Source organism: Sycon ciliatum, chromosome 2 (assembly GCF_964019385.1).
Source record: "Sycon ciliatum chromosome 2, ocSycCili1.1, whole genome shotgun sequence".
In the NCBI taxonomy this organism is placed as follows: Eukaryota; Metazoa; Porifera; class Calcarea; order Leucosolenida; family Sycettidae; genus Sycon; species Sycon ciliatum.
Genome location: NC_088644.1, coordinates 24,839,013 through 24,864,733, shown reverse-complemented (window position 1 = coordinate 24,864,733; position 25,721 = coordinate 24,839,013). Strand labels below are relative to the sequence as shown.

At 43.5% G+C, this 25,721-nt stretch overlaps 2 protein-coding genes and 1 long non-coding RNA gene across 3 annotated transcripts in view; all 3 read left to right on the top strand.

The window, feature by feature from the left end:
- LOC135810454 (fibrillin-2-like) overlaps positions 1 to 25,721 on the top strand; it is a 159,025-nt gene that overhangs the window by 83,648 nt on the left and 49,656 nt on the right. Inside the window, exons 6-9 of the mRNA XM_065323947.1 lie at positions 22,382 to 22,534; positions 22,801 to 23,004; positions 23,917 to 24,042; positions 25,318 to 25,443. Coding sequence (XP_065180019.1) covers positions 22,382 to 22,534; positions 22,801 to 23,004; positions 23,917 to 24,042; positions 25,318 to 25,443 — 609 coding nt within the window. The remainder of the gene's footprint in view (positions 1 to 22,381; positions 22,535 to 22,800; positions 23,005 to 23,916; positions 24,043 to 25,317; positions 25,444 to 25,721) is intronic.
- Positions 4,686 to 5,439, top strand: LOC135809330 (uncharacterized). Its single transcript, XR_010552184.1, has 3 exons — positions 4,686 to 4,837; positions 5,012 to 5,134; positions 5,323 to 5,439. It is a non-coding gene; the product is annotated as an uncharacterized LOC135809330 (long non-coding RNA).
- On the top strand, positions 6,584 to 21,806 carry LOC135810971 (fibrillin-1-like). Its single transcript, XM_065324340.1, has 22 exons — positions 6,584 to 6,593; positions 7,103 to 7,225; positions 7,424 to 7,576; positions 7,816 to 8,019; positions 8,440 to 8,562; positions 9,620 to 9,775; positions 10,265 to 10,468; positions 12,490 to 12,636; positions 12,797 to 12,946; positions 13,235 to 13,411; positions 13,567 to 13,692; positions 14,972 to 15,097; positions 16,400 to 16,582; positions 16,946 to 17,068; positions 17,408 to 17,563; positions 18,200 to 18,403; positions 18,936 to 19,058; positions 19,463 to 19,618; positions 20,048 to 20,251; positions 20,737 to 20,859; positions 21,071 to 21,164; positions 21,773 to 21,806. Exons 1-22 carry the CDS (start codon positions 6,584 to 6,586, stop codon positions 21,804 to 21,806), a joined length of 3,099 nt encoding a protein of 1,032 aa, XP_065180412.1.

Genomic DNA, 25,721 nt, shown 5'->3' with positions numbered 1-25,721 from the left:
GAATTGGAGGGAGTCTACCTGTACCCTGACTTTATAACCCTTCAAACTAGTTTTGCGTGTTAGGGTGGATGTTTTCCATGTTTTCTAACATAATTATGTAGAAGAATGCCAACAATTCTTGGCGCAGATTCTCAATGTAGGTGGATGATAACAAACCGAATGTCATAGAATGCAATGCACTTGTAATGCGCTCTCTATCTTTGACTGTCCAGAATGTCAGTTCAGCGAGGTAAATGTTGCTGGTATTGAGAAGGCAAGTGGTATGGTAACATGTGTTGCCGGCTTCACGCGTGTTGAAGGCACTACAACGGCAAGCTGTCCAAGGAATTCTTCAACTGGCCACTGGTTGAATGTGGGAAGTTGCCAAGGTAACTCTCAGTTCTTTTACTTCCTCCGCTCAGGCAAAATTTTCGCTTATCTCCTTCAGCCCAATGACAGGTGTCTGACAGCAATTTTTTCATCTTGTGCACTTCACCATCACACAAATCTGCTGGTTCAGGCGTACCAGTTCCAAACAAGTCGGCGAAGTCGGCAAAGAGTAGAGAAACACCTAGAGTAGAGCGCGTCGAATGCGAGTGAACTGGTAAAAAGAACACGAAGTCAGTCACTGGTCAAGGTGGGTGCTGCTAGAGTACCACTGGAGTACAGAGCAGAGGTGTCATGTTGCGAAAAGCCAGCGTGTTGGATTGCATCCGGCACAAGATGTGTGTACGGTAAAAATGCACGTGAGCTTGAAGCTGAGGAAGCCACTCAGCGACGCTCGCCCACATACGGTACTGCAAAATGAACCAGCATCGGCACTGGGCAAAACAGGGAAAAAAGAAAGGCCTCGACAGGGTTGTCACTCACCCAGCTCATCCGCCTGATGTCAACGTGAACGATCCTGCAAAGCAACGCTGAGCTCGTCAGCTTCGGCTGGTAAGAAACACGACCGATCGTACCCATGAAGGAGGTGAAGCGCTGGGAAAAGTGTCGATACGAAATATTTGTGCTTCTGGAAAGTGCGAAGTACTACCCGACAACACGTGCTGCGTCGGCTGATGACAAAGGATGACTTCTACATTTTTCGACTTGGAGAGTTTCTCTTGATGTTCAACGACTCCTCAACTCATTCTGAGTTGTTATAGGCCGTTCTGAGAACCTGGAAGGTATCAGTAAAAAGTGTAAAGATAAGCGAAAATTTTGCTTGGGCGGAGGAAGTAGATATTTGTATCAATTTGTTATGCTTTGTCCAATGATATCTTATTGTTGAGGTTAAGACTGCCTATGTTTCTGTGCTTTTTGTTGTGCAAAATGACCTCTCACTTTTGATAATATAATTAGGTACCTAAATATAGATATCAGTTGCAGTCTATCTCCAGTTCTAGAGTGGTTTCACATCTTTGTCATGGTATTAAATTCTCGTAGTAAGGGATCATGGTATGTAGACAGTGGAACCAACGTGCCGACGTCATGTGATTGGAACTAACATGGCTGTCCCATATGGTCATGTGATAGACGAGAAACTACTCTATAAGTTGGGAACTTAGTTGGCGGCCAACTATTTTTTGGCCTTTTCTATCGAGTAAAGATCAGCAAAACGTGGGGCGAGTAATCTGTGTAGCTGGAGTTGTCAACATTAAAAAAAAGTATATTATCTTGTCCGTTCCCAAAGGGAACTCACGACGGCCGCTAACACCCGGTAAACCCTTGCGGCAGATGCAGCGCCTAACGGTGGGGGTGAGTGGATAAGTCTCACAACCACTGGCACAAGTGCCGAGAACGACCCCATTAGCTGCATCCATGTACCACTTGTGCCTGGCCGCAAGTTCCCAGTTGGCTGTGGGTAGCAGCCCGGCTGGAAAAACCGCTCCCAGGCAGGACTTGAACCAGGTACCTCGCGTATCTAAATCATGGTCTTTGACCACCCCACTGTGCCTGCCTGGTCAACATTCCTAGCACGATTTTCACTGTGTGTTTTCAATGATCATTTGAATCCCCTTTTTTTGTTGTTGCTGCTTGTGGGTGTGCTGCTGATGCCACTGCCGGTACTGTGTGGTACTTAGCTCTATGCTCTGCAGCTAGCATCATTGATGGAAGAGTTGATGGTACAAGAGTTATGGTGACTGGTTCCACAGCCCAATTGTACTCAAGAACTGTGTACAACTGTAATAGTGGCTTCAGACTATCAAGTGGTGTGAGCGACACATCCATCCAGTGTTCTGTTGTTGGTGGTATTGCTGATTTCCATTCAGCTCCTACTTGCGATGGTAAGTTGTATGTTACAAGAAGGCAAACTGATGTTTTCTTTACAGTTAAAATTGCATTCTGCTTACGAGGCTGATGGTTGGGTCATTGACAATTGCAATGATTAAAAACTTCCCTGTAGTACATCTCCTTTCGAAACACCAACAGGCTTGAAAGTTAAAATCTGTCTCGCTGTGTTGAATCGAGTACATGTATCAGGTCCCGCAATGTTGAAGAATACGGTCTTATGAACCAACTATCTCACTATCGGACAGCTTAGTGTTTAGTTGAGTTTGTGATTGGTTTCTCGTGAGCTGTATCTCATTATGGGACGTGTTCAAATTGAGTTAACATTTGGTCTTTTCTATTTCTTTCCTTCTTGAACGTTGACGTAGCTTGCAAGACAGATGGTAGTGGTCGAAATATATCTAGTGTGTCTTATAATGGCACTGTAACTTGCGACAATGGATACTACTACAATGGAACACAGCCTGTGTGTGAAGATCTGTTCCCAAATTGGCAGAACCTTGCATCTTGTCAAGGTAAGAATTTCAACTTATGATGTAGTAACACATGATGTGCTGTAGAGCATGTTATTGTGAGGAATTCCTGTTCATGTTTACCAAGCCTTACGAGGATGATTGTCAAGTGTGCATGTGTGTTAACTCTTTCAGTGCTAGAGCACTTACTACACGATTGGCCAGCACACACACTCGCACCACACATAATGTTCACATTGGGCACTAAAAATATCGCCATTTCACTCACCAGTAACAGATTTTCATCATCATAGGCTCCCTGGAAAGCTGAGTGTCTCCCCTCTCGATTCATGGTGCTCAGTGCTCTGCAGGAGCAGGAGAACGGCCTACAAACACTTCGAAATCCGCTCCTATGCGCCTTTGTAGTGCTATTCTACAGTCAGCGACAAATTATTCCCGTAGCTATGCAGAAGACGTTACTTCAGTAACGTCTGGCGCTAGCCAGGGTCCACACAGCTTTAATTTGGTGTTTGTTTGTGTCACGCCTGGCGCTATCCCGTTTCTGACCCGTACCGTACCATACCAACAAAGACAGCTGGCCACAAACAGCTGGGCACAACATTCAAAGAGGGCTTTCAAACGCAAGATCATAACGTGAAGCAACTTGGAAGAATGAGTATGAATGCGAAGTGTATTTTGGAATGCATGTAGGGCGATAGTGCGGGTTCGAATCCCGTGTTATAATAGGAGAATTGATAAATTTATAACATCCTCATGCTTTTTTTGTCTAGGTCATGATGGCGGTGGACGGTGTCGTATTATCCACGCCCGTACCTGTCCCGTACCGTACCGTACCATCAAAGACGGCTGGCCACAATATTCAAATAGGGCTTTGAAATGCAAGATCATAACGTGAAGCAACTTGGAAGAATTAGTATGTATGCGAAGTGTATCGAGGGATGCTTGCAGGGCGATAGTGCGGGTTCGAATCCCAGGTTATGTCTGAAAAAACATCCCTATGCTTTTTTTTGTCTAGTTCATCAAGGCAAGAAAGCATAGCGTAGGGCCCTGAGCTTCCAAGCTCTCTCGTTTTGATTTTACGGCACATACTCAATGTACAGAGACGATTCAAACACCAGCAGAATCAGGCTGTTCTAGTGCTCAGTTTGGTGTATGTCACGCATGGGCTGTGCACTGGGTAAGTTCCCCGTAATCAAACACCTCGTCAACTTAAGCATGAATTTCCCGGACTTCGAGCTTCTGCGCATGCGTATGTTACGCTATATCGAATGATAAATTGTTGGAAAGCTGCGCTCAATAGCTTTCCAATGAGCCGTCATATGTCAAATTTGAAGTAGGTATGTGGATGTTATAGCTGTTTGTACAGTGGTCAAGGCTCGTTTCTATATGCTCCGTGTGCGTGACGAGTCATCTCGTCCTTGGCCATTCAGTGTGTAGTTTCAGGACGAGTTATCTCGTCCTTGGCACTGTAAGGGTTAATTTGCTTTATCTTTTGGAAAGTTTTTCTTTTGTTTGTTTCCTGTGGCCATGTGTTTTTAGCCTGTAAAGCTCCGCCAGGACGGTTTATACAGTCAATTTCAAGCAATGGGGCTGTGACTTGTGTTGATGGTTATGAAGTTGTTCAAGATAATACAGCTGAAACCTGTACAAATACTGATGGTGTGTGGAGAAATGCACCTACATGTACAAGTAAGTTGTGATCAACTGTTTTCCAGGACTTCGTGCACAATATTTTGACTGTGACTCAAAGCAGCTCACCTGAGCATGTCCTCTTTTACGTTTTGCCATGGAAGATTTTCATGATTCAACTTTTCTTGTTTGTGGTAGTGCCTTATAAGGGATGTTTCTTGTGTGTGTGTGTGTGTGTCTTTGTGTGTGTTTGTGTGTCTTCCCAATTCATGTGTGTAAACATCTTTGTTTCAATAAATGTGCAGTCAAAACCTGTTTCATCAAAGCCCCGGGAAATGGCAGCACAAGTCCTGTTTCTTCTTCTATCCAGTTCAATGAGCAAGTTGTGTATTCATGCGACAACGGCTTCCGTCTTGTGGGTGAAGACAGAGCTCTTTGTGATTCAAGTGGTACTCTGAATGCTGTACCTCCCAAGTGCCAAGGTGCGTGATATTTGTCGTGCTGTCATTGCTGCGAACATAGCAAGTGTGGGGGAGGTGTGTGAATGCACAATGGAAATGTCCCAGAATGGTTGTCTAAAATGTTGATATGTTCCGCTGATGATGTTGATGGTACTACTACTATGCGGTGTATATTACTTCGTGTGCTTTTTACAGATATCGATGAGTGTACGGCTGGCGTTGATGATTGTGATGCAATGGCATCATGTACGAACATCATTGGTTCATTTGAATGTTCGTGTAAGAGTGGCTATTATGGCAACGGGACATCATGTGAAGGTATGCCATAATTTATTATTCATGTGCAAAGAGTAGCTGCTTGAGCTTCTGGTGGGATGAGAGGTTTTTTAAAATTATTATTCATGGATCCCCTCCAAAACCCTTCAAACCACTTCTGCGTGTTAGCATGGACTTTTTAGATGTTGAAGGTACTATGCGGTGTATATTACTTTGTGTGTTTTTTACAGATATTGATGAGTGTACCGCTGGCGTTGATGATTGTGATGCAATGGCATCATGTAGCAACACCATTGGTTCATTTGAATGTTCGTGTAAGAGTGGCTATTATGGCAACGGGACATCATGTGAAGGTATGCCATAAATTGTTATGCATGGACCGCCTCCATAACCCTTCAAACCACTTTTGCGTGTTGGCATGGACTTCTTCCATGGTTTTGTAACATCTGTAACGGTTCTCGGTGCAGATTCTCACTGTAGTTGTGCGGTTTCAAACAGAATTTTGCCAAATGCAATGCACTTGTAATGCACTCTCTATTTTCGACTGTCCAGAATGCCAGTTCAGTGAAATGAATGTTGCTGTTATTGAGAAGGCGGCTGGAAAGGTAACTTGTGTTGCCGGCTACACACGTGTTGAAGGCAATGCAGCGGCAAGCTGTGCAAGGAATTCTTCAACTGGCCACTGGATGAATGTAGGAAGTTGCCAAGGTAACTTGCAGTTCTTTTAGATATTTGTACCTTATTTATGCTTTGTCCAATGATATCTTATTTTGTAGAGGTCAAGACTGCCTATGTTTCAGTTCTTTGTGAAAAATGACCTTTCACTTTTGATTATAATTATAAATTAGGTACCTGTACTTAAAGATACAAATTAGTTGCAGTCTTTCACCAGTTAATAGAGTGGTTTCACATCTTTGTCATGGGATATTAGATTCTCGTAGTGAGTGATCATGGGACGGTGCAACCAACGTGCCGACACGATGTGACCCATGAATGTGAGGACTAGCTTTGTTGGGGTTGGAACTAACATGGCTGTCCCGTATAGTCATGTGATAGATTAGAAACCACTCTATAAGCTGGGAACTTAGTTGGTAGCCAACTTTTTGTTTGGCCTTTTCTATCCGGTAAAGACGGGAAAAATGTGGGGCAAGTGCTCTATGTAACTAGAGTTTTCATCATTCCTAGCCCGATTTTCCTGTGTGTTTCCAATGATAATTTGAATCCCCTTTTTTGTTGTTGCTGCTTGTGCGTGTGCTGCCAATGTCACTGCTGGTACTATGTGGTACTTAGCTCTATGCTCTGTCGCTAGGATCATTGATGGAAGAGTTGATGGTACAAGAGTAATGGTGGCTGGTTCCATAGCCCAGTTGTACTCTAGAGCTGTGTACAGCTGCAACAGTGGTTTCAGACTATCAAGTGGTGTGAGCAACACATCCATCCAGTGTTCTGTTGTTGGTGGTATTGCTGGCTTCCATTCAGCTCCTACTTGCGATGGTAAGTTGTATGTTGGAAGCAGGCAAACTGATGTCTTTTTTCTGTAGTGAAATTGCATTCTGTTTCACTAAGCTGATGGTCGGGGTCATTGACAATTAAAGGGGAAGTTCAGCCTAAAATCAAATTTTCACCAGTTGTAGTCTACTAGATGGGTATATGTATGCAAAATGTCACTAAAAGCGCCATGTCGTTCTTATAAAATCACGGATGACCGCCATTGGCCCATATGTTGTAGTCCTTTGGACGCTGAGTCGACTGGTTTTGGTCCGAAAAGGCTGCGATGCAGCATTCGGCCCTTATTCCCTTATAGTTCACATTTGGTCTCCTCTGTTGCTGTACCTCCCCCAAGTGCCAATGTGTGTGTGTGTGTGTGGGGGGGGGGGGGGGGGGGGGGGGTGCGGTGAATGCACAATGAAAATGTCCCAGAATGGTTGTCTAAAATGTTGATATGTTCCGCTGATGATGTTGATGGTACTACTACTATGCGGTGTATATTACTTCGTGTGCTTTTTACAGATATCGATGAGTGTACGGCTGGCGTTGATGATTGTGATGCAATGGCATCATGTACGAACATCATTGGTTCATTTGAATGTTCGTGTAAGAGTGGCTATTATGGCAACGGGACATCATGTGAAGGTATGCCATAATATTATTCATGGATCCCCTCCAAAACCCTTCAAACCACTTCTGCATGTTAGTATGGACTTTTGAGATGTTTTTTGTAACATCTGTAACGGTTCTCGGCGCAGATTCTCAATGTAGCTGTGTGATAACAAACGGAATTTTGTCGAATGCAATACACTTGTAATGCACTCTCTATTTTCGTCTGTCCAGAATGCCAGTTCAGTGAAATGAATGTTGCTGTTATTGAGAAAGCTAGTGGCAAGGTAACTTGTGTTGCCGGCTACACACACGTTGAAGGCACTGCAGCGGCAAGCTGTCCAAGGAATTCAACTGGCCAATGGATAAATGTAGGAAATTGCCAAGGTAACTTGCAATTCTTTTAGATATTTGTATCGTATTTATGCTTTGTCCGATGATATCTTATTTGTTGAGGTCAAGACTGCCTATGTTTCTGTGCTTGTGAAAAATGACCTTTCACTTTTTTCGTGGTATGCGGACGGTGTAACCAACTGTGTGTTTTCAATGATCATTTGAATCCCCCTTTTTTGTTGCTGCTTGTGCGTGTGCTGCCAATGTCACTGCTGCTACTATGTGGCACTTAGCTCTATGCTCTGCAGCTATCATCTTTGATGGAAGAGTTGATGGGACTAGAGTTATGGTGACTGGTTCCACAGCCCAGTTGTACTCAAGAGCTGTGTACAACTGCAACAGCGGTTTCAGAATATCAAGTGGTGTGAGCGACACATCTATCCAGTGTTCTGTTGTTGGTGGTATTGCTGACTTCCATTCAGCTCCTACTTGCGATGGTAAGTTGTATGTTGCAAGCAGGTAAACTGATGTTTTTTTGCAGTGAAATTGCATTCTGCTCGCTATTTTTTCGCTCAATATGCAGGATTTTGCTTCATTTGTTGAAAAATTTCCCGGTTGAAGCTCCCCGGACCCCCCCCCCCCCTTTAAGAGCACACGTGCCTGGTTTTTTTGGTGACGTCTTGTTGGTAGAGACAAAGCTCTTTGTGATTCTATTGGTGCTCTGGATGCTGTACTTCCCAAGTGCCAAGGTGCGTGATAGTTGTTGTGCTGTCATTGCTGCGAACATAGCAAGTGTGGGGGAGGTGTGTGAATGCACAATGGAAATGTCCCAGAGTGGTTGTCGAAAATGTTGATATGTTCTGCTGATGATGTGAATGGTACTATGCGGTGTATATTACTTTGTATGCTTTTTACAGATATCGATGAGTGTACCGCTGGTGTTGATGATTGTGATGCAATGGCATCATGTAGCAACACCATTGGTTCATTTGAATGTTCGTGTAAGAGTGGCTATTATGGCAACGGGACATCTTGTGAAGGTATGGCATAAATTGTTAACCTGTTGTGCCCGGGTACTAAATCCACAATTTCCTACCACCGCATGCGCTGCCACACGCAACAATCCCAGTATGAATTCGAAAGCTATCTAATTTCACTCACCAGTTTTGTAATTTTTTTATCTTTGTTTCGTATTTTTTTGATCTTGGTCTCATTTTTGAAGCTATAGATCTCCCCCTCTCTGAGTATCGCCACTAGACACCCAGCAGAAGCAACAGAATCGCCTTCAAGCCTGTTGAGGGCTGCCCTATTATGCCTGATCGAGATTCTGTACACACCTCAACAAATTTCATCGTTGCTAAGTTTTGCTCAACGTAGAACGATGATTCAAAGTCCTGCAGATTCATGAAGCTCAAGTAATTCCTTTGGTCTCTACTTTGCATGCGCCGTGCAGCGATGAGTTACAGGAGAAGCCCCCTTTTGAGGCACGCTGATCACTTCGAGGCGCTCTGCGCATGACATTTTCAAAACATTTTCAAGCATATTCGCGTACTGTTCTTCGACTCTCAGTGATTCCCTCGTGCTACATCAAACGACATACCCCTGGAAAGCTTATTCTCTCACCTTTCCTATGAGCCCTCGTTGACGATGATCGGACAACGGATAATAGAGTTACGACAATTTGAACATTGATGTATATGCACTGTGCAAGCATGCGCTTTTACTTGACGCACATGTGCGGCATCAGGAAATCAGGGTCTGGCGTTTTGACACTTATGTACGGTATCAGTCCGCAAAGGGTTAACATGTTCCCACAAGTCAGTTGGTTTGTTGCAAGGAAAGTGCATTGCCTTGACATTGTTTTACTTTTTGGTATAGGTAGGGTATGCCCGTAGCCTGGCTTTTTGTAGATTTGTGTTTTTTGCATGAATCCCTTCAAACCTGTTCACGTGTTAGCCTGGACTTTTTGTTTTCTAACATGTGTAGTAGAATGCCAACAGTTCTCGGCACAGATTCTCAATGTAGTTGGATGATAACAAACGGAATGTCATAGAATGCAATGCGCGTGTAATACACTCTCTGTTTTCGACTGTCCAGAATGCCAGTTCAGTGAAATGAATGTTGCTGTTATTGAGAAGGCGAGTGGCAAGGTAACTTGTGCTGCCGGCTTCACACATGTTGAAGGCACTGCAGCGGCAAGCTGTGCAAGGAATTCTTCAACTGGCCACTGGATGAATGTAGGAAGTTGCCAAGGTAACTAGCAGGACTTTTAGATATTTGTATCGTGTTTATGCTTTATCCCATGATATCTTATTTGAGGTCAAGACTGCCTATGTTTCTGTGCTTTTCTTTGTGCAAAATGACCTTTCATTTTGATTATAATTATAATTAGGTACCTAAATATAGATATCAGTTGCAGTCTTTCTCCAGTTCTAGAGTGGATTAAATTCTCGTAGTAAGTGAACATGGTATGTGGACAGAACTAACATGGCTGTCCCATATGGTCATGTGATAGATAAGAAACCACTCTATAAGCTGGGAACTTAGTTGGTAGCCAACTGTTTTTTTGGCCTTTTCTATCGAGTAAAGACAGGCAAAGTGTGGGGCAAGTTCTCTATGTAGCTGGAGTTTCCTAGCCCAATTTTTAGTGTGTGTTTTCAATGATAATTTGAATCCCCTTTTTTGTTGTTGCTGCTTGTGCGTGTGCTGCCAATGTCACTGCTGGTACTATGTGGTACTTAGCTCTATGCTCCGTCGCTAGGATCATTGATGGAAGAGTTGATGGTACAAGAGTAATGGTGGCTGGTTCCATAGCCCAGTTGTACTCTAGAGCTGTGTACAGCTGCAACAGTGGCTTCAGACTATCAAGTGGTGTGAGCGACACATCCATTCAGTGTTCTGTTGTTGGTGGTATTGCTGACTTCCATTCAGCTCCTACTTGTGTGGGTAAGTTGTATGTTGTAAGCAGGCAACATGATGTCTTTCTTGACAGTAAAATTGCATTCTGCTTACTAAGCTGATGGTCGGGTCATTTTAAAATGATTAAACACTTCCCTGTGATACATCTCCTTTCAAGAAACCAACAGCCTTGAAACCTGTCTCACTGTGTTGAATCGAGTACATGTATCAGGTCCCTGAATGTTGAAGGATACTGACTTATGAACCAACTGGCTCACTATCGGACAGCTTAACCCTTTGTGACCCCACTGAAAGTACGACAATTTATAGCACATTAGAGCTTGCGGTAATGTAGGTTAACACATTGCACAAGCCACCACTTCACACGCGCTCCTGCGGCTTCCAAAGAGCCCTCAGATCCCACGCTATTCATTGATGCATGTCAACAAGAGTACATAACCCCCCAGAGTGTGCAACGCCTGATCCAGCTCTGTGTAGGGTCTTGGTCGAGCGGAATCGGATCTTTGCGTCATAATACCGTACACATCCGAGGGGAACCCGGGAAGTCGCGGGTACTCTTGGATCAAAAACAATGGTGCCCTGCCTCGAGACCGGCCTTGCGCTGGTGTGAAGTGTACGCATGACATCAGAAGATCCGATTCCGCTCGACCAAGACCCTACACAGAGCTGGATCGGCGTTGCACACTCTGGGGGGTTATGTACTGTTGATGTCAAGCAACACGTACATGCACGCTGCGGTGGCATGTAACATGCGTACGCCGGAACTCACCTGAACTCGCCAGCCAACCAGCCATATGCGGCTGCAGCACACATCGGAGCTTGAACCCGTAACGCATACACCATACTTCGCGCTGGCCACATTGCTACTTCATATTTGCTTTGCTTGGGTCGTGAGAAGAACACCGGTTTGCTCCTTTCTCACCCACCCACATCTTCCCATCTATGAATAATACTGATATCCTTAATTCAACACAGGTATCATAATTCATACAAGACGAAAATAAATAGGAGTGCTGGGCCAGCTATATCCTCTCATCTGGCAATTATCACGGCCTTCGGCCATCACACTCATACTCCCACACTCCTGCCTCCTAACGGGCATTGCACTTCGTACGTGGGCCGTCCACACTCCGTCCATTTCATGGGCGCCCATCTCATGGGCTGCACTTTGTGCGTGGACATACATACACACTATCATACAGGCCGTCCACGCTCCGCCCAGTTCATGGGTGCCCATTTCATGGGCTGCACCTCGTGCGTGGACTATCCTACATGATTATCACATGCCAGATTCGGTTGCCCAGCACTCCATGAATCCTCCATATGATGTATGCCCTCCACTGGTCTGCAATAGCGAGTGCAGGCGTGTTAACTCACCTTCAAAATAACATGCACTTTCGCTTGTATCCCTACCAAACATTCACCGATTTTGACGAACTAGCCACTGCTGGAAAGGTATTTCCAAGAGGAAGCGACTAATACCACACTCAAGGCAGCTACCTGCACGTCCTTTGCTCTGCATGGCCTAGAACGCCGCTCAAAACAGCAGCCCTGGGCGAACAACTTCAGCAAAGTTCAAACCGCTCCCATTCCATTCTCCTTCATCACATTGACTTCAAACAAAATACAGCTGAAAGCTCGTTTCAAGCGCAACATTGTGGTGTGCGGCATGCTTGAGCATGACGTAGCATTCCGGAGAAATCCCCGCCAAATGCGGTGTGAAATTTTGAAATTTTCGATCAGAGTGCATTTTTCAGTTTTCCTGCTACTACGAGTCTCACGACAGCGGCATCTTACCTCCTTCGGATAACGGATGTGGTAGTCAAGGTTCTTTTCGAAACATATATGCTTTGTTTATGAAAATCAGTGAAGGAACGCCAGAGATATATCTTTTTATTTTATTGCCACTGTACCAATTGATCGATATCGATCGATGGGCTCACAAAGGGTTGCGTTGAGTTTGTGATCGGTCTCTCGTGTGCTGTACCAAATTATGTGAGTTAACATTTGGCCTCTTCTGTTGCTTTCCTTCCTGAACATTGACGTAGGTTGCAAGATAGATGGTAGCGGTCGAAAGATCTCTAGTGTGTCTTATAATGGCACTGTAACTTGCGACTATGGATACTACTACAATGGAACACAGCCTGCATGTGAAGATCTGTCTCCAAATTGGCAGAACCTTGCATCTTGTCAAGGTAAGGATTTCAACTGATGATGTACTAGGGCGTGTTATTGTGAGGAATTCCTGTTCATGTTTACCAAGCCTTACGAGGATGATTGTCAAGTGCGTGTGTATGTTTATTTGCTTTTTCTCGAACGTTTTTGTATTTGTTTCCTTTGACCATGTGCTTTTAGCCTGTACAGCTCCAACAGGACGGTTTATACAGTCGATTTCAAGCAATGGGGCTGTGACTTGTGTCGATGGTTATGAAGTTGTTCAAGATAATACAGCTGAAACCTGTACCAATACAGATGGTGTATGGAGAAATGCACCTACATGTACAAGTAAGTTGTGAATAACTGTTTTCCAGGACTTTGTGCAGAATATTTTGACTGTGACTCAAGGCAGCTTGCTACAACATATCCATTTTAGTAAACTTTTTGCCATGGAAGACTTTGATGATTCAACTTGCTTGTGGTAGTGTGTGTGTGTGTGTGTGTGTGTGTGTGAGTGTGTGTGCGCGTGTGTGTGTGTGCGTGTGTGCGTGTGTGCGTGCGCATGTGTTTGTGTGTGTGTTTGTGTGCCTACCTAATTCAGGTGTGTATACCTCTTTTGTTTCTGTACATGTGCAGTCAAAACCTGTCCGATCAAAACCCCGGGAAATGGCAGCACAAGTCCTGGTTCTGCTTCTATCCAGTTCAATGAGCGAGTTGTGTATTCATGCGACCACGGCTTCCGTCTTGTGGGTGAAGACAAAGCTCTTTGTGATTCAAGTGGTGCTCTTGATGCTGTACCTCCCAAGTGCCAAGGTGCGTGATAGTTGTTGTGCTGTCATTGCTGTGAACATTGCGAATGTGTTTCGAACTGGACCATTATCATGTATTGTAATAGTATGCATTTGAAGCTGATCATATTGTAATCTGTTGCAGTAATTTTTACTCTGCTGTCTTGTCGTTATTTGCAGACATTGTTGAATGCAACGATACATCTTTACATGACTGTCACCATGATGCATGGTGTGTGAACACTGATGGAAGTTATGGATGTTCATGCATGTCAGGGTTTACAGGAAATGGAACACATTGTGAAGGTGAGTTGGGCGGATGTATAGTTAGCATTATGAATTGGTTTGTGTTGTTGCCCTTGTGGTTGGCATTGTCACTGTGGTCTTTGTTGCACGTTGAAGTATTTCCTAACAGTGGGAGTGTTCCTTAAGGTTAACGCGTACACAAATTGTTGATCAGATATCGAAGTACGAGAGTATCGGTTGACATATGTTTGAATGGATGAAAAGAGTATTTTGGTGATGTTATTCCTCTGAAGATGTTACATTTTCTGTGAGCAGTACATAAAAATGCTGATTTCATGTGGCACTTCACCATAACCCTTTATGTACGGAAAAATGTACGCAGACTGAATTTGATTTTTCAATCTTGGGCTTCCTGGAAAGTTCGTCGCATGCTTGCTTTCAGAGCGTGATAAAGGCAAGTCACGTAATGAAGGCAGCGCACTGTCCCATAACCACAGTTGCATACTGTTTATGCGCTCTTGTTATTATTATCAGCCTTTTCGCGTTGACATCACCAAGCAAGCTTGGCTAGTCTTCGCTTAGGCCAAATGGAATGAAGAATGAGGAACGAGTGGGGTCAATGAGGTGCTAATACGCATGCAACTGCAGAATAGGCAACACAGAATTATATCAAAACAGTCACACATGAACTGTCAACTATTTCCTTCAACAAATAAAACCCGGAAACTGCCGAGTACTATACTGTAAGTATGATGCACATACAGATAGTTGACGTGCAGAGTGTCAAAAGCCGCGGACATAATACGAGTAAACACATTGTACAATTCTACCAATAGACTATAGCTGAGAACTACGAAGTCGAAATCTACACAACAAAACGGAAGCATTGAGCACATGTACAGACAATTTGCAAAAAGATCTTCATAAAAAACAGTACTTGCATGATATAATAGTAGAATGAGCAAGGCAGACTCACACATTCCAACATTCTGCTGCTGTTGCGGTGCCTGTGTCGTGGTAGCAGTTCTGATACTGAGGCTGTGGAGCTCTGCTTGCCGCCGCCAACTAGTCAGCGCAACCTCGGCTACGCACTCGCTTCAGCGTTTTGCCCGTGTTGACGGAGCTCCGGGTGACCAACCAGCCGAGCAGCCACAAGTCGCTACTCTGCACTGACCGTCAATGAGCTCTCATCCCTCGCTCCATTCCCTTCTTTACTCCATTTGATGAAACTGTTCACTCTCCTGAAGGAGAGCGAAGAGAAACGTTACTTCTCCAAACGAACGGTGTTTTGATTTGGCTCCCTTTAAAAAATATTCTGTTGTGATATGTTTCTTCTTAGACGTACTTGAGTGTACTGATGGGAGCCTTCATGACTGCCATAGAAATGCGAGATGTACAGATACCCTTGGCTCATATACATGTCACTGTAACACTGGTTATACCGGAAATGGAACATTTTGCGGAAGTAAGACCTTTGCAGTTGTTTTGATATGAATGTTCTTTGCAGTTGTTGTTATCGGAATATTCCAGTAATTCTGCTAAACTCCTAGGTCCTAGTGGTGTGTAGTGTTGGTGTGTTATGTCGTCAAACCATGTACTGTTACTGCTCTGTTAAGCCTGGATATTCTTTGATGGAACTTCTTGATGGAACTACTTGTACCTTCCACCAAAGTGACCTGCTTGATTCCTTTTCTGGACGTAACATTTTGATACCAGTGATTCAAATCACTGTGGTCCACTCAGGCCATTCATGTTCAACATTGCACACAATCCGCAACAGCGGCATCTTGTGGATTCCGGCTACGGAATGGTGTTTTGTTGTGTTTTGATAAATGGATATCACATTATCGTATAGCATTTCCAAATAGAGCACAGACAGAGCCAATAATTTCTCTCAACTTGACATCAACCCCATAAATGTAGAAAACTTTCCGCTGATGTAAAGAGGAAAGAGCACAGTATTCCCGGTAGTTTCTATATTTCACTCAATGCTGTAGAATTAGTATCCTTCAGTTCAAGAGTCCACCATGAGTCCATCATGGCTTGCAACCCATCAGTTGTGTTGCAAGGAAGAACAAACTTGACAATGAGCTGCCATGATTGGGCACGCCCAGATTGGAACTGAAGTGTGACCTTCAAACTCATTTGACGTGCGAAATATTGTCCTATACTTTTTATATCCAATGAAGTGTGACCTTCAAACTCATTTGACGTGCGAAATATTGTCCTATACTTTTTATATCCAAAGGATCAGTTGGGGAAGTGAACTACCTGAAAAATGCCAGACCCAGGGACCTTGCTTGTCACGAGCAATGCTCTAACCATCTGAGCTATGGGAGAAGGCTGAACCTAGAAGGCGCTGACAAGTTTTCACTCCAAAGGCAGCTCATGACACGTGCCACACACACTGATGGCACTTGGGGGTTTTTCCCTTCCCCAGGGGACCAACCACTGTCAGTTTCTGGAACGTACTGCCAGAGGTGACAGAAAGTAATTAATTGTTAATTAAAGGACTGGGAGAACTTCAAATTCAAAGGATCAGTCGGGGAAGTGAAGTTTTTTTTCTCTTTTCAGGCAGTTCACTGCCCCAACTGATCCTTTGAATTTGAAGTTCTCCCAATCCTTTAAAACATGTTATTACTGTTATATCTCTTGAGTGATTCTCTTCTCTTTCACGGTAGCCATAGAGAGATGAAGACCCTTTGAGCTTTGATATGGGTTTGCTGGTGTTGCATTTATTGTTCTGATGTTTGTTTGTTTTGTTCAGTTGTAAGATGCCCGGTTCCCGGTCCTCCAAGTAATGGGTTAGTGGGCAATGGCGAGGATAGCTTTACATACAATGAAAGCTTAAGCATTTCATGTTCAAAAGGGTATTGGCTGAATGGTGCTAATAGTATTGTTTGTGAAGCTAACGGTCAGTCATCTATGATCAATGGCACGATGTGTGATGGTAAGTGTGTGCATTATGTACCTCTTTTTTCTTTCTTTTTTTCCGAAATTTCACTCAAGTTAGGAATGTAGTTGAATGTAGTTGATGTGTCACCGGGAAGGTATGTGAATGCACAATGAAAATGTCCCAGAATTGTTGTATATACCTTTGATATGTTCTGCTGATGGTTCTCGTGTGCTCTGGATGGCAGTCGTGAGTGAGTGAGTCAGTCGTGTCAAGTCAAGTCGGCGGAATAGCACGAGCTCCAGTGTGGGGAGCAAACCCTTTCCGAACAATCTTCGCCAAAGTCGAAACCACTAATTCGTGCTGCTGATGATGTTGATGTTACTATGCGGTATGTATTACTTTGTGTGCTTTCCACAGATATCAATGAGTGTACAACTGGTGTTGATGATTGTGATGCAATGGCATCATGTAGCAACATCATTGGTTCATTTGAATGTTCGTGCAAGAGTGGCTATTATGGCAATGGGACATCATGTGAAGGTATGCCATCAGTTTTTAACATGTGCCCACAAAAGTCAGTTGGGTCTTGCAAAGAAAGTGCATTGCTCTGACGTTGCTCTACTGCTCTACTGCTGTACTGCTCTACTTTCCATTGTGAGTAGGGATGCAAGTACTTTTTGTAGATTGTTTTTTTTCTGCACGAATCCCCTCCATATCCCTTGAAACCAGTTTTGCATGTTAGCATGGACTTGTTCCATGTTTTTTGTAACATCTGTAACAGTTATCGGCGCAGATTCTCAATGTAGTTGTGTGATAACAAACGAAATGTCATAGAATGCAAAGCACTCGTAATGTGCTCTCTATTTTTTGACTGTCCAGAATGTCAGTTCAGTGAGATAAATGTTGCTGTTATTGAGAAGGCAAGTGGTGAAGTAAGGTGTGCTGGCGGCTTCACGCGTGTTGAAGGCACTGCAAGGGCAAGCTGTCCTAGGAATTCTTCAACTGGCCACTGGATGAATGTAGGAAGTTGCCAAGGTAACTAGCAGTACTTTTTAGATATTTGTATCGTGTTTATGCTTTGTCCAATAATATCTTTTTTGTGGAGGTCAAGACTGCCTATGTTTCTGTGCTTTTCTTTGTGAAAAAATTACCTTTCTTTTTTTTTGGAATTGTGTGTTGCTCCCTACGTGGGAGCTCGCGCTTTTCCTGGCGACTTGAATTCTCAATGACACTGACTCACAATTCCCCAAGTGTCGCCGGAGTCGCACCAACCTCTTCTTCACCTTTTTCTTTTTTGATTATATAATTATGTGCCTGTACTTTTAAAATGGAATTAAATTCTCGTAGTAAGTGTTCATGGTATGTGGACAGTGGAACCAATGTGCCAACATCATGTGACCCATAAATGTAAGGTTTTATTGGGGTTGGAACTAACATGGCTGTAACGTATGGTCATGTGATAGATAAGAAACCACTCTATACGCTGGGAGCCTTTCTCTATCGAGTAAAGACAGGCAGGGTGTGGGGCAAGCACTCTGTGTAGCTAGAGTTGTCATCACTCCTAGTCCGATTTTTACTGCGTGTATTTCAATGATCATCTGAATCCCCCCCCCCCTTTTGCTGCTTGTGCATGTGCTGCTGATGTCACTGCTGGTACTGTGTGGTACTTAGCTCTATGCTCTGCAGCTAGCATCATTGATGGAAGAGTTGATGGTACAAGAGTTATGGTGACTGGTTCCACAGCCCAGTTGTACTCGAGAACTGTGTACAACTGCAACAGTGGTTTCAGACTGTCAAGTGGTGTGAGCGACAAATCCATCCAGTGTTCTGTTGTTGGTGGTATTGCCGAATTCCATTCAGCTCCTACTTGTGTGGGTAAGTTGTATGTTGTAAGCAGGCAACATGATGTCTTTCTTGACAGTAAAATTGCATTGTATTCGCTAAGCTTATGGTCGGGGTCATTGACAATTAAAATGATTTAAGACTTACCTGTAATACATCTCCTTTCAAGAAAACAACAGCCTTGAAAGTTGAAACCTGTCTCAATGTGTTGAATCGAGTACATGTATCGGGTCCCTGATTGTTGAAGAATACTGTTTTATGAACCAACTGTCTCACTATCGGACAGCTTAATGTTTAGTTTGTGATCGGTTACTTGTGGGCTGTACCAATTTTTTGGACTTGTTCATATGTGAGTTAACTGTTGCTTTCCTTTTTAAACATTGACATAGGTTGCCAGGTAGATCGTAGTGATCGAAAGATCTGCCCCCCCCCCCCTACTATTTTGACCTAGCTAAAGCCCTGCTACCCCATATGAGAGTGCTTGACTACTAAAAGAGCAGGACAGAGCTATTTCTTCCTATGATGTTGATGTTTTAATGTTCATCATTTTGTGTGTCGGTTCCAGATATCGACGAGTGTAGCACAGGCGGTCATAATTGTGATTCAATGGCAACATGTAAAAACACTATTGGTTCATTTGAATGTTCCTGTAAGAGTGGATATTACGGAAACGGGACATCTTGTGAAGGTATGCTGTACACGGTGGACTCACTCACAGAAGATTCAGTAGGATTATGTGATTGGAAGAAATAGTCTGCTCCGATCAATCAGTAGGGGTGAAATGAGAATGTCAAGGATTTGGAGTATAAACTTATAGTATATGCAAACTCTATTACAGCCACTTACACGTTAGGTTTCCTCAGTCTAAACACTCCGTCTCTTTGCTACCGACTTCACTTAAAACCATGGGCATTGCAGTTGACTTTGGCGATCTGGCTTGGGCACGTGTGGCCAAAGTCAGACCGCCCAATTATGTTTTCAGAGTAAATAAGGCATGGGAGAGTGTGAAATCTTGTCAATGGTGACTGTGGCATAGCACTTTCCAGATTTATACAGTACTTTCCATTTTCGTTTTAATTTTTGACTCTTCAGAATGCCAGTTCAGTGAAATAAATGTTGCTAGTATTGAGAAGGCGAGTGGCAAGGTAACTTGTGTTACCGGCTTCACACGTGTTGAAGGCACTGCAACGGCAATCTGTCCAAGGAATTCTTCAACTGGCTACTGGTTGAATGTAGGAAGTTGCCAAGGTATGTACTGTGTGCTGTTTATGCCTGGCCCTATGATTGCTCATTCTTGAGATGGGCATTCTTCTGTGATCTCCTTTGCAAATTGGTCTTGCAGTACTGGTGGTATTTACAGATCCTGTTAGAAATTGTGTAGCACTTTAAAAAATTGCTGTAAACACTGTTGTATTATGGAAGCCTATTAGCTGACCGATCTGGTGGAGGGCATTGTGTCTGGGACAAGGAAGAGAGGACGACCAGCAGTCAAATGGACGGACAGCGTAAGCAGAAAAGCTAATACAGGTCAAGCTATGACTATCAGACCCATTAGTTAACCAAAAACTGTAACTGTATCCACTTGCTATTTCCAGTTCAGTTTTTGCCGAGGTTCTCAACTTTTAAATCAAAATTCGGGTTTGCTTGTGTTGCCGCTCCTGCTGCTGATATGTCCAGCTCTGTGCTCTGTAGCTAGTATCATTGATGGAAGAGTTGATGGTACAAGAGTTATGGTGACTGGTTCCACAGCCCAGTTGTACTCTAGAGCTGTGTACAACTGCAACAGTGGTTTCAGATTATCAAGTGGTGTGAGCGACACATCCATCCAGTGTTCTGTTGTTGGTGGTGTTGCTGACTTCCATTCAGCTCCTACTTGCGATGGTAAGTTGTATGTTCCTGTTGTGCATGCTGGTGGTCAGTGTCCTTCTCCCTGCGCATCATGATTCTGTCAAGGCCAGCCCCCATGCCTCCTTCGTTATGTCTGTGTTCCCCTCGATCAGCATCAGCCTGTGTACAGTCAACTATCCATCAATACTCATATCATGACCTCTTTCTTAACAAACTGACGTTTTCTCATGGAAGTTGACCTTTTGGATAGTATTATGTCAGAACCCTGACCATTTGCACGTTTACACTTTCAGTAATGAAATACATAGGTGCCCTTTTAGCGATGATCTTTTGTTTACGGTGTATCAAAGTATTTCCCCACGATCAAGAGTAGCACCAGACTTTCAGAAGAACTTAACATGCAGAATGTGCCCAAGGTGTGCGTTGTTGGCTCTCTTCTAAACATGGTGGATTTCATGAAAAGAAACGGACTTTCCGTTGAATGGTTTTAAAAGTGATGATTTGTGCGCCTGTTGCAGACATCAATGAGTGTACCACTGGTGGTAATCATTGTCATGCAATGGCATCATGTAACAACACCATTGGTTCATTTGAATGTTCCTGTAACAGTGGATACTATGGAAATGGGTCAAGATGTCAAGGTATGATTCATGAGTATTGCGTGCCTAGCCTATGAAATTGACGTATCTTGAACGAGGAATCAACTAAAACTCCAACTGCAATTTTCATACTTCTATTTGAACATGCGGTGACTACTTCCTAATATGAACTTTTCTAACTAATTGTCTATAACCTATAATTATAAGTATTAGCCAACTCCATTGCAACCATATACACATTACTTTTACTCAGTTCAAACACTCACACATGGTCTCTTTGCTGCTAGCTTCACTTCAGGTTCACCAGCAGATGAACCTGAAGTGACTGTCTGTAGCAAAGAGACCAGGTGTGAGTGTTTGACCGAGCAAAAATTAACCTAGTGTGATCTGAATAAAGTACCTGTTCTATTATTGATGTACTTGATATTATGTGGGGTTTGTTTTGACTTTCCTAATCAATTGTCAGTTTTCTGTATTCATCTATAAATCCTGACAGTGGTGAAGGTGGTGAAATGTCATGGATACGTGGATAAGCGGCCAGATCAATGTTACTCCTGGTATTACCACTCAATAGTACCCGTGAATGGATATGCATGCACATGCACGTATGCACATACACATGTACACACACACATGTACACACACACACACACACACACACACACACACACACACACACACACACACACACCTCTGTCATTCTGTTGAAGACTCTGAACGGTGGATCTATTCTCTAACTTAACCTGATCTAGTAACACAAGTTTATTGTGCATCAGAAAATTAATCATAAGAATCAGATTATTTTGACTATGACTGATCAATCATACAGTATGCCAGCGACTGCCAGCGATAGCATACTTGACCGATTTTGTGAGTGCACTGTTCCTTTATCAACTCAACTCTCCCAACTTTTTTGGTGAACTAATCATGTCTTCACTCTGATCCTGTTGTGTAGGGTGATGAACGGCAATGAAGTTGACTCCTTTTAAGTGCCCAATACTTCCCTATATGCTACGTGCCATGTCCTGGAAGTTGCTCTTGCCATGAATTAATTTCCCAACATTTTACCATCCCTCCTGACTTTTTGCACCATCCGTTTCAAAATTCAATGTTGCGCTAACCACAAACTGCCCCGCTTTTCAACCAGTTCGGTGCTAGAGCAAGCTATGGGCATGTATCAGCTATTTCATAGGAAAGTGAGGCAGAATGGTTTTATCACTGCTGTGTTATATCATTATTTTGCCGGTTGGCTTTGACTACTTCGTTCCACATTGACATCACACATGTCACATGTTCACCTAGCTAGTCACATCAGGCTTCAACCTGCTTCAGTCAAAAAATGTATTTTAAAATTAACTGATTCGCTTGGTTTCACACCAACGTAACAGTAATGACTAACGGCGGCCTTTTGCGCGTGTCGAACAATCGAATTTATGTGGAGAGGGGCTCATATCAATTTTTACGAGCAGCCGTGTTGCACATTTTAATTTTAAATGAAATTCAGTTATAATTATGGGGTTTTGGTAGAAAAGTTTGAAGTTGCCATTTTGTGTGTTTTACCCAGAATGCCGCTTCACAGAATCAAATGTTGCTAGTGTCAATACTGCCGGCAAGGTAGTCTGTAACAACGCCTTCACCCGTATTCAGGGCAGCGCAGTGGCTACATGCCCAGTAGGCTCGACAACTGGCACATGGGAAAACGTCGGAGACTGCCAAGGTAATAATTCAGCTTCTGTGTGCCAATGACAAAATATGGTGAACGTGTGGCCAATATAGTACTAATAGTTCTCCCACTATCCAAATCAGAAATATAGTACTAATAGTAATAGTCCTCCCCCTATCCGAATCAGAAATGATTAGATGTGGAATAAGGCCTCCTCATGGGTGGTAGATTTTGAAATTATAATTATAATTATAATTATGTGGTCTATCCTTTGTTTTTGCAAGTTACTTATGTTTGTGCATGTCATTCATTTCTCCCAGCTTTGTGCAGCATGCCAATCATCAAGGCGGGAGAAGTCAATGCAACACAAGTGACTGTTTCTGGCTCCAGTGCTGAGTTGTACTCGACAGCTGTGTACAGCTGTAATGAGGGCTATAGACTATCAAGTGGAGTGAACAACACAAGAGTAAACTGTTCTGTTGTGAATGGAAGTGCCGTCTTCCATTCAGCACCTACTTGTCAAGGTAAATATTGTTTCACAAATGTATTATGATTTCTGGAAATGTCAGTATCTAACTACCCTAAAATGCTGGTGCATTCCCAAGAATCTAAGCAGTTCATGGATCACTGCCCATATGTCAGTGTGCCATTTCTTTATCACAGCAACATTTGGTCCTGCTGTTGCTGAGCATGACGCAGGTTACCTGGTCGGTTGCTGCAGCGTACTTTACTCTGACCAGCCATCTGTAAGACAGAGCACACCAGAAAAGGTTTTGGATCCTGGTCACTGTCGGCGGCAATCAACTTCAGGAAAGGCCAGAACACCTGTAAAATTGTACAAAAGTGTACGTGCCATATTGTATTCATAGAAAAGAAAAGGACCAAGGAACTACAAGTTACGCTATAATGTCCACTAACACCACCAGTTACTAACCAATCAGATCATGCGATAACATTCCACGACACTGACCGACGGTACTGACATTCTACAACTAACTGGCTATCAGCTCTAGCACGCCATGGATGCGCACTCCAACAGCCTTCCAACTTGGAAGGTTCTAAGTTATAGGATAACAAAGGACGGGAAGGTGAACGCACCAAGACAAGAACGAGGTGAAAGTGTCAGCCGTGAAGGACGTTGGCGGGTGTACTTGCATGTCGATGAATTTGAGCTGATTGTTTAGTAACTGGTGGTGTTAGTGGACATTATAATTATTACATCGCAACTTGTAGTTCCTTGATCCTTTTTCTTTTCCATAAATTATCCCTGGCTCTCCATCCGAGTCCATATTGTATTCCATTTGATTTTGTATACGGCATGCTGCTGATTTTTTGCTGTTGTGTATAACTGTAGATGTCATGGATATGCATATTATGCATCTGCCATGGTTTTTGCAGTCTCTTTTCTTTTCTGTGCTTTCCTGTTCTGATTGTAGATATCGATGAATGCAGTCCCTCTAGTGTGAATGATTGTGACTCATCAGCAGCCTGCACAAATACTGTTGGATCATTCACATGCTCTTGTAATGCTGGTTACCACGGAAATGGTACAACATGCAGAGGTGAGTTTGTTGATGCTTAGCATGCTTTCAATTGGCTTATCTGCACAACATAATATTCCCCTAAACGTCATTTTCAAGCTGATAACTATAGATTTATAGCAGGGAATTGTATGCCCCGCAGGGGATATGGCATGCAAAAGCTCGGGCAATGTGCAACTCATGATTCTTAGGGAAGCCGCTGGGTAGAATTTTCGAGAACCTCACAATGCATCTTCCTACGCCACTATATGCAGTCAGAAAGTGCGATAAAAGTGCACAAAACTGACAGACTACTGAGACATTCAATGACCTGAGACCTAGCTCTAACACATCTCCAATTTGGAAGGTTCACTGTTATGTAGGACCGAAGAGGGGAAGGTGAGCGCAGCGAAAATGTGCACAAGCTAAGTCCCACGGCAACAAAGAATGCCGAATGTTACAGGACGATGATCAGACCAGTTAATAACATGACAATGCGGTCTAACTACAATCCGAAGCAGCAAAGCAACACGCCACCCAACTTGGGTGGGTCAGCAATATCAGAGGTAAACCTTCCCCTCTTCGGTTCTACCTAACCGTGAACTTTCAGTTGGAAGGTTTGCGCACTGGAGATGTGTTATAGCTAGGTCTCAGGTCGTTGAATGCCTCAGTAGTCTGTCACTTTTGTGCCCTGTTTTCGCACTTTCTGACTGCTTGTTATCTTGTTCCAGTCGTGAATAGTTGCTTCAGAACTCGTTCTTATGTGTTTTTCCTCTACTTTACATTTCTTCGGTACTACCTAACCGGGAACGTTCAGTTGGAAGGCTGTTGGTTCGCGCGCTGGAGATGTGTTATAGCAAGAGTAGATAAACAAGAGTGTGCAACTCGCGGATGGGTTGGCCCACGGCGGAATTTTTTTGTTGCCGTAATCAACGTTCAGTTGGAAGGCTGTTGGTTCGCGCGCTGGAGATGTGTTATAGCAAGAGTAGATAAACAAGAGTGTGCAACTCGCGGATGGGTTGGCCCACGGCGGAATTTTTTGTTGCCGTAATCTTACATCGCAACTTGTAGTTCCTTGGTCCTTTTTCTTTTCCATAAATTATCCCTGGCTCTCCATCCGAGTCCATATTGTATTCCATTTGTTTTTGTATATGGCATGCTGCTGAGTTTTTTGCTGTTGTGTATAATTGTAGGTGTCATGGATATGCATATTATCAAGAGTACATAACCAAGAGTGTGCAACTCCTATCTTGAGCTGCGATGGGTTCACCATGGTTTTTGCAGCTTATTTTCTGTGCTTTCCCGTTCTGATTGCAGATATCGATGAATGCAGTCCCTCTGGTGTGAATGATTGTCACTCATCAGCAGCCTGCACAAACACTGTTGGATCATTCACATGCTCTTGTAATGCTGGTTTCCACGGAAATGGTACAACATGCAGAGGTGAGTTTGTTGACGCTTCGCATGCTCTAAATTGGCTGATCTGCACAACATAGTATTCCCCTAAAACGCAATATCAGAGATAAACCTTCCCCTCTTCTGTTCTACCTAACCGTGAACCTTCCAATTTGGAAGGATGTTGGTTTGCGCACTGGAAATGTGTTAGACCTAGGTCTCAGGGCGTTGAATGTCTCAGTAGTCTGTCACTTTTGGTGCTCAGTATTCGCACTTTCTGACTGCTTATTACCTTGTTACAGTCGTGGATAGTTGCTTCATAACTT

What these genes read in the sequence shown, in the direction of transcription:
- LOC135810971 (XM_065324340.1), top strand. An exon ending in AAATGGAACACATTGTGAAG is followed by an intron (nt 13,693 to 14,971) that starts GTGAGTTGGGCG and finishes GTTTCTTCTTAG; the next exon opens with ACGTACTTGAGTGTACTGAT. An exon ending in TTCAGCTCCTACTTGCGATG is followed by an intron (nt 20,252 to 20,736) that starts GTAAGTTGTATG and finishes CGCCTGTTGCAG; the next exon opens with ACATCAATGAGTGTACCACT.